General features: G+C 34.1%; 1 protein-coding gene and 1 long non-coding RNA gene across 3 annotated transcripts; both read right to left on the bottom strand.

The window, feature by feature from the left end:
• Positions 1–1,095: 1,095 nt before the first annotated feature.
• On the bottom strand, positions 1,096–3,122 carry LOC136782944 (uncharacterized). The gene is made up of 3 exons (XM_066742724.1): positions 3,097–3,122; positions 2,445–3,003; positions 1,096–1,647 (listed from the first exon to the last, which is right to left on the bottom strand). The coding sequence occupies exons 1-3, from the start codon at positions 3,120–3,122 to the stop codon at positions 1,096–1,098; spliced, it is 1,137 nt and encodes a 378-aa protein (XP_066598821.1).
• Positions 3,123–4,524: 1,402 nt separating this feature from the next.
• LOC136783000 (uncharacterized) lies at positions 4,525–6,218 on the bottom strand. 2 transcript variants are annotated; one of them, XR_010824204.1, is made up of 4 exons: positions 6,106–6,152; positions 5,857–6,006; positions 5,657–5,791; positions 4,525–5,294 (listed from the first exon to the last, which is right to left on the bottom strand). It is a non-coding gene; the product is annotated as an uncharacterized lncRNA (long non-coding RNA). The 2 variants fall into 2 exon arrangements; XR_010824203.1 differs by having other exon boundaries at positions 5,857–6,218.
• Positions 6,219–7,164: the final 946 nt, after the last annotated feature.

Genomic DNA, 7,164 nt, shown 5'->3' with positions numbered 1-7,164 from the left:
CTTTGAACATTTGGGAAGGTAAACAAATTATGGGATGAACAGAAAAGCATGCGGATTGTAATGAATCAATTCATTTTACAATCAACCGCAATCTTTATTAATAATAATTCATTGAATGAAAGCGAGCGTTCAATGCAAACTCGCAGGTTATTCAGAAATCGACCATTGACTTCATTGCTCCAAAACTGTACATCGTCGTTAGGAAAAAAGACGGGATTCCACAATTATTTATTCATGTCTCATTTTCATACGTAGGAAATTTTTTAAATAGATGATGATGAAGTTAAACAAAAGGTTTTTTAGGTCTTCAAGAAAGAACTTACTTTAAAGAGGTAGCAAAAATTCATTCATGGCGAAAAACACCATTAGACTTCAATTTTCATACTGCCCGATGCGCTATCTCACATACCAATCCCAATTATTAGATCAGGCAAATTTTTTAAAAACATGAAGCTGGTATATGATCAAATAGGGGTTTTCAATCAAAACAAATTGCATTGGTTGTTCGCGGTAGGAATAAATTCCTTCATGGTGAAATATTATATTGTGTTAAATAGCGTGGTTTCTCAGTAATAGGTTATCTATGTTATTAACTGTGAGTAAAATGATAATTGCGATCTTATGGTGTTTTTCGCCATTGATGAATTTTTGTAACCTCATAAAAGCTAGCTTATTCTCTTGGGCATAAAAAAATTTGTCAATATAATTGCAAACGGCAAAGAGGAAGGAATTGCAGGTAGGTGTTCGAGAAATAACAAAAACCAATTTCAATTTTTTTCTTCATTTAAAAAATAAAAATATATGTACAAGTGCGGAGAAGGGTGTGGCTGGCCTGAGAGAAATTTAAGTACTGATTTTAACTTTGACATCAACTGTTTAAACTATGGAGCATTGAACGGTAGTTTTACAATTTATTCCCTACTATAATGGTTAGAACAACTACGATCTCGTAGTTGTTTTTACTTCGAGATTGTAGTTATTCTTACCATTATAGTAGGGAAAAAACTGTAAAACTGCAGTTCAATGCTCCATAGTCTAAACAGTTGATGACAAATAGTTAAAGTCAGTACTTAAATTTCTCTCTGTATAGGATATTTATTTTGGAGGAGGCTGTGGCTGGTTCGGTGGCGGATAAGTCGGCGGAAACGATGGTTGGTAATATGGTGGATATGGCATTTGGTATGGAGTTGGATAGGATGGATAGAAGTATGGTGGATAGGTTGGCGGATACTGTGGTGGAGGATATGCTGGTGGGTGGTACGGCGATGGATATGGAAAGTAATATGGTGAGAAATTTAGCGGCTGTTGTGGTGGTTGAGCTTGCTGTTGTGGTTGAGGCTGCTGTGGTGGTTGAGGCTGCTGTGGTGGTTGAGGCTGTTGCGATGGTTGAGGCGGAGGTTGTTGAGGTGGCTGAGGAGGTAGTGGAGGTTGTTGAGTTGGCTGAGGAGGTGGTGGAGGTTGTTGATGTGGCTGAGGAGGTGACTGAGGCGTTGGCTGTTGTGGTGGTTCAGGTATAGGCTGTGGAGGCGCTTGTTGTGGAGGCTGCTGTGTTGTAGCCTGGTAGGCCGCATGCGGTGGCTGCCAACCCCTGCCCCTGCCCCGTCCTCTTGACGGGAAGGGGTGGTAATTTAGGAGCAATTGAGTAAACTGAAAAATATCCTTTTGTTATTTTATATAATTACAGAAAAATTACTATGGAGAAAAACGAAATTACAAAATTATACGTACTACGGTTCTCGAAACGACGGTCGTCTCCGCTGCCTCCCTTTTTTTCGCCGCCTTTCTACGGCGGTATTGCCGGTGCTTTTCCCGGCTGATAGCCCTCTTAATCTGGAAAAGTAATTCGTTTTTTTTTATTATCTATCCGCGTATCTACATGGTGTATCAGTGACCCAGGTCAATGATTTAAGGGGTTATAGAAGAAGCCATTTGAAGAAGGAAACCCTTATAAAATTGTTTACTATTGTCAATATTTTCTGACTTATGTAACAATATGTCTACTAGAATGGCTAACTTAAATAGCTATGCAGATCTGTAAATATTGAGAATATAAAAAAATGTTTAAGAGTGTATTGTAGGTATGTTAATACGGATGAGAAAAGTGTCTAGTTGATTTTTAATGTATTCTTGTTATTTTTCAAGTTAGAAAGCAAAATGTTAACATCTAAATTCATTAGAACGACAGCCCGTACAAAGTATTCTGTAACTCGTTAAATATAAAAAATTATAAAGAATAATTCTTAAAAAAAGATGATAATATGCAACAAAAAATTCTAATTGTTTTTTTTTCTTAATTTTCATAATTATCGCATTATTTTAATGGTATATTTAGGCTATTTTAGGCTTTGCATCTGTACATGGACTATTGTCCGTTTATTCTACCTATCCTCGCTAAACTCGTTATCTGATTGATTCACAAACTTATAATAATAATTATAACTTACAAAACGTTCGTCCTCGTTCGCTCGCTGTTCCGCAGTGGAAATGCCGCGGGTAGCCGCGGGGACGATGGCTGTGGAGGTACTTGGCAGCGGAGAATGCGAAGAGCCAGCGTCTGGTTCTTGCGACCTGGAGGTGCTCGCCACTTTCTCTTTCGTCGCACCAGACGCTGGCGTTTGCGCTTTGGCGCCGGAACCACGCGGCGCTTTTCTGGCCGCAGTATTTTTGCTCGGCAATTGCGCGGCTTTGGCAGAGGGTCGACGCACCCGCTTATCCGCTATGGGGGTGGTTGGGTCCTCCGCCAGGACTTCTGGCACCTCTGGCCCTATTGAGGTGCTCCGCAACGCCCCCGGGTCGCTGCGAGTCTTCCTCGTTTTGGAAGTGCTCGGCTTCTTCGCCGGAGCACAGGGCGCGTCTTGCGCTGAAGACGTGTTCGGCACCTCCGCCGGAGCACAGGGCGCGTCTTGCGCTGAAGATGTGCTAGGCAAGTTGGCCCGTATGTGAGCTGAATATATTCCTGGCGGTCGCCCTTGCTTGGCCTTACCGGGCTTCCGCCCCTTCCCGCTTTTAACCAAATTTGTATTCTTTTTATTAGGCTGAAAATGGAAAAAATTACAATTAGCATTTGTTTTGTTTTGTTTGGTATGTAGGGCTAACTAATAAGAAATGTGTTTCATAAGCATTACGACATGGAAAGAAATGAAAAATATTTATTATAAATATTATTTCATTGCTTTCAGAATCTTCAACCTGTTAAAAAAGGATAGGCTTGAGGAGAGGGACAAATAAACGTATAGAAAAGGTTTAATTTTCTGTAACTGCGATCCCACAAAAAACAAGCTTTGCTTGTAAAAAAAGGACGGCAAGTACATAAGTCGTATCTAGTATGATTAATATATAGTAATATAAAATATTTTAATTAAAAAAAAGTAGTGAAATCCAAATGTTAGGCAAGTATAAATTTTTTCCATGGCGAAAATTGAAATTTAGAAAAAAGTAAATAGTAATACAAAAATTACTTGCCAGGCCCGTTGTATGCAATCGTATTAAATAGCCACATTTTTAACTTACGAGAAGCAATGCTTATATTGCAAGATAGCAACTTACACATGAATATTATGGGCCCGGCAAGTAATTTTTGTATTACTATTTACTTTTTTCTAAATTTCAATTTTCGCCATGGAAAAAATTTATACTTGCCTAACATTTGGATTTCACTACTTTTTTTTAATTAAAATATTTTATATTACTATATATTAATCATACTAGATACGACTTATGTACTTGCCGTCCTTTTTTTACAAGCAAAGCTTGTTTTTTGTGGGATCTTATAACGTTTTGTAAGAATATAGGAATTAAAACTAAAAATTCTTTTAACTAATTCAATCTAATAAAACATTTTCCAATGTTCTCATCGTTCCATAATGTAAAGCTTCAATTCGAGATATTAATTTATTAATCTATTAAATATAATACAAATTATTACAATGATGAGTTCTTATCATAATTACACTTTTAGAGGCATTTAACATAGGATTCAATGACTGTTTGAGTTATATTTTCAACATCATATACCCAATATCACATTAAAGCCTTTCACTTTCAAAAATTTGTTTCTAAATTTACCTTTAAATCCACTTTTTTCTTAGGTGTTACTCTCACTATCATCTTTGCATTATGGCTCTTTCCCTGGTAAACTAGTGACATTTATATATTCTTTTCATTAATATAAACTGTAAAATATATACCAGTTAATGCAATGGAAGTCTATGTTTGTTAGGTATACTGCTTTCAGTTTCTTGAAGTTACACACTGTATGTTCTATTACATGTGAAATATTGAAATTATGAATTCCTTTCATATTTACACATTTACATGATTTTATTATAATTTTCATCAACTATGTTATTTCTAATTCCAAAGTTGTATGCCCAAAATCACCTGCAGGCACTTCACTCTCAAGGATTTTCTTATAAATTAACTCATATTTATCCATCACTTTTTTAGCTGTTAACCTCAACATCAACTTAGAATTATGGCACTTTCTCCAGCACACTAGTGCCATTTATATTTTCCCTTCATTAGTATAAACTAGGAAATACACCAATTTATACAATGGATGCCTCTCTTTATTAAATATACAGCTTTCAGTTTCCTAATTTTATTCACCATATGCCTGATCACATGTAAAATATTGCAATCATGAATTCTTTTCATATTTACACATCTACATAAATTTATTATAATTTTCATCAACTATGTGATTTCTAATTCCAAAGTTGTATGCCTAAAATCACCTGCAAGCACTTCACTCTTAAGGATTTTCTTATAAATTAGCTCATATTTATCCATCATTTTCTTAGCTGTTACCGTCAATATCAACTTTGAATTATGGCACTTTCTCCAGCACACTAGTACCATTTATATTTTCCTTTCATTAATATAAACTAGGAAATACACCAATTTATACAATGGAAGCCACTCTTTTGTGGATATACTGCTTTCAGTTTCGCAAAGTTATTCACTGTAAATTCTATTGCATGGAAAATATTAATATGATGACTTCTTTTCATTGTTTCATTTCTAGATGACGTTATCATTAAAATTATGATTTAATTGACTTATATATTTCAAAGGGTTTATGCCCAAAATCACCTGCAAGCCTTTCGCTATTAAAAATTGGCTTCCAAATTAATTTTTTAATTTCTCCACCTTTTCCTTAGGTTTAACTCTCAACATTAACTTTGCATTATGGCTCTTTCTATGGTAAACTGGAATCATTTCTGACTTCTTGTATTAAATATTACAGCTTAACCCTGCACAATGACACAATAAACATGTTATTGTAAATCAATCTGAAATAAAATCTCACTAAGTACCAAAAGATATATTACATATTATATTATAAAAATCAATGTTATTCTTATAAAAAATTAAATTTGAATAATTTTTTTGGTAATAATAATAATTTCTTTCTATTCTGATTGGGGAAGCGTAGGTAAATATATGGTTTTAATACTTTTTTATATTATAATTGAATATTAAATAACGATTAGAAAATATTTATCTGCTTTTCTTTAATCGTAGTAATAAGAAAGATTTATTGTCTCATGGAAAATTGTTTCTATATATGATATAACCTATCGGACAGTTGAAATCCATATGAGTTTAAAGAAAAGAAAAATTTAAACATGAATTTTGTTATTGATTTCCATACCTGGATGTTTAGCATATGTTTAAACCTCATCCTTCTCTGTTTCATTTACAACCTTTGTTAATCTGCATTCTCCAATGACAGGGTATTTCCAAGAATTGTTATAGCATTTGGCACTGGTTGGCATCAAACTGCAAACTATGAAATAATGCCTATATATAACTTTGTTTTAATTAAACAAATTCTTTTTACAATGTACTTACTTTACATGAAAATGTTTATGTTTATAGCTATTGAGACACTACCGTGTGTCTTAATTATGAGTGAATGTAACAAGATTATCCTTATCTGTTTTATCTGCAATAACCTGCATTTTTGAATAACAGGGTATTTCAATAACCTTTGAAGTACATCTGGAAAGAGAGACTCAACAAAGTAATTGTTATATTTTAATACATGCTTGAGCTGAATTAAAAAATAAATAAATAAACAATTAATTTTTAATTACATACATTTTAAGCGGTTGAATGAGTTACACATACTTTACCATGTGATAATGAACAATTGGCTTATCTTTTTCTTTCGCTAGTAAATTGACATATCATTGAGTCATCAACAGTTAATCACATTTCAAACTACTGTTTCCATTGCTCAACCAGTACTCCGTAGTTGCATTAAACCAAAGCTCTGTTTTCCAGCAACACATGGCAGCACTATCTTCATTATCTATTTTATTATAAAAAGTAGTAATATCCACTGGAACTGCAACTGATTCCTCTTTAACTATTGTAGTACTTTTTGGTGCTTGCATTTTTCCAAGAATTGTTATAGCATTTGGCACTGGTCTGGCATCAAATTGCAAACTATGAAAGGATACCTTGTATATAACTTTGCTTTAATTAAACTAATTTTTTTCACAATGTACTTACTTTTCTTAAAAACGTTTATGTTAATTGTTGTTGAAACACTACCATGTGTGTTGGTTATGAGTGAACGTAACAACCTCATCCTTCTGTTTCATTTACAATTTTCGTTAATCTACATTCTTCAATAACAGGGTATTTCCAAGAATTGTTAGAGCATTTGGCACTGGTATGACTTCAAATCAGAGGTGCATACAAGGAAAATATTTTATTTATAACCTGAAATAAAATCCCACAAAGTACCACAAAATATTAAATTTTAATATATTTTACAATGTTGTGTTACTTATCTGATTCTCCATCAGACTCCTTCATGTATTTATTCCTTTAGTTTGTTTAATTATCTACACTTTGAATTATATCATACTATTTTTATCCCAACAGAGTAATTTTGATTTTGACAGTTCTATCGAAATCGATCGAAATTTAGGGTTATGCCGGTATTGAATATAGCAGGTGAATATAGCAGCCAACTTCAGCCCGAGACATACAGAAGCGGTCAACTTCAGCCCGAGACATACAGATCAGCCCGAGACATACAGAAAGGAAGGAGAAGAATTTCAACTTCGGCATATATCAAGAGACACGGTAGTGTCTCGACGGCAAGTACATATAAAAGTAGAAAATGACATGTCTATACCGCCGAGC

This window comes from Prorops nasuta, unplaced genomic scaffold, assembly GCF_024137725.1.
Source record: "Prorops nasuta isolate Cenicafe-Biocafe unplaced genomic scaffold, Cenicafe_Pnas_1.2 PNAS00031, whole genome shotgun sequence".
Taxonomy (NCBI): Eukaryota; Metazoa; Arthropoda; class Insecta; order Hymenoptera; family Bethylidae; genus Prorops; species Prorops nasuta.
The sequence above is the reverse complement of the archived record's forward strand: the minus strand, read 5'-3'. Positions and strand labels throughout refer to the sequence as shown.

Excerpts from the sequence above, each read along its gene's own strand:
- LOC136782944 (XM_066742724.1), bottom strand. The coding sequence starts at position 3,122 with ATGCTTATGAAACACATTTCTTATTA. Across the intron at positions 3,004-3,096 it reads ATGAAACACATTTCTTATTA|CGGGAAGGGGCGGAAGCCCG; the intron begins GTTAGCCCTACA and ends TTTGGTTAAAAG. Across the intron at positions 1,648-2,444 it reads CGAACGAGGACGAACGTTTT|TTTACTCAATTGCTCCTAAA; the intron begins GTAAGTTATAAT and ends GATATTTTTCAG.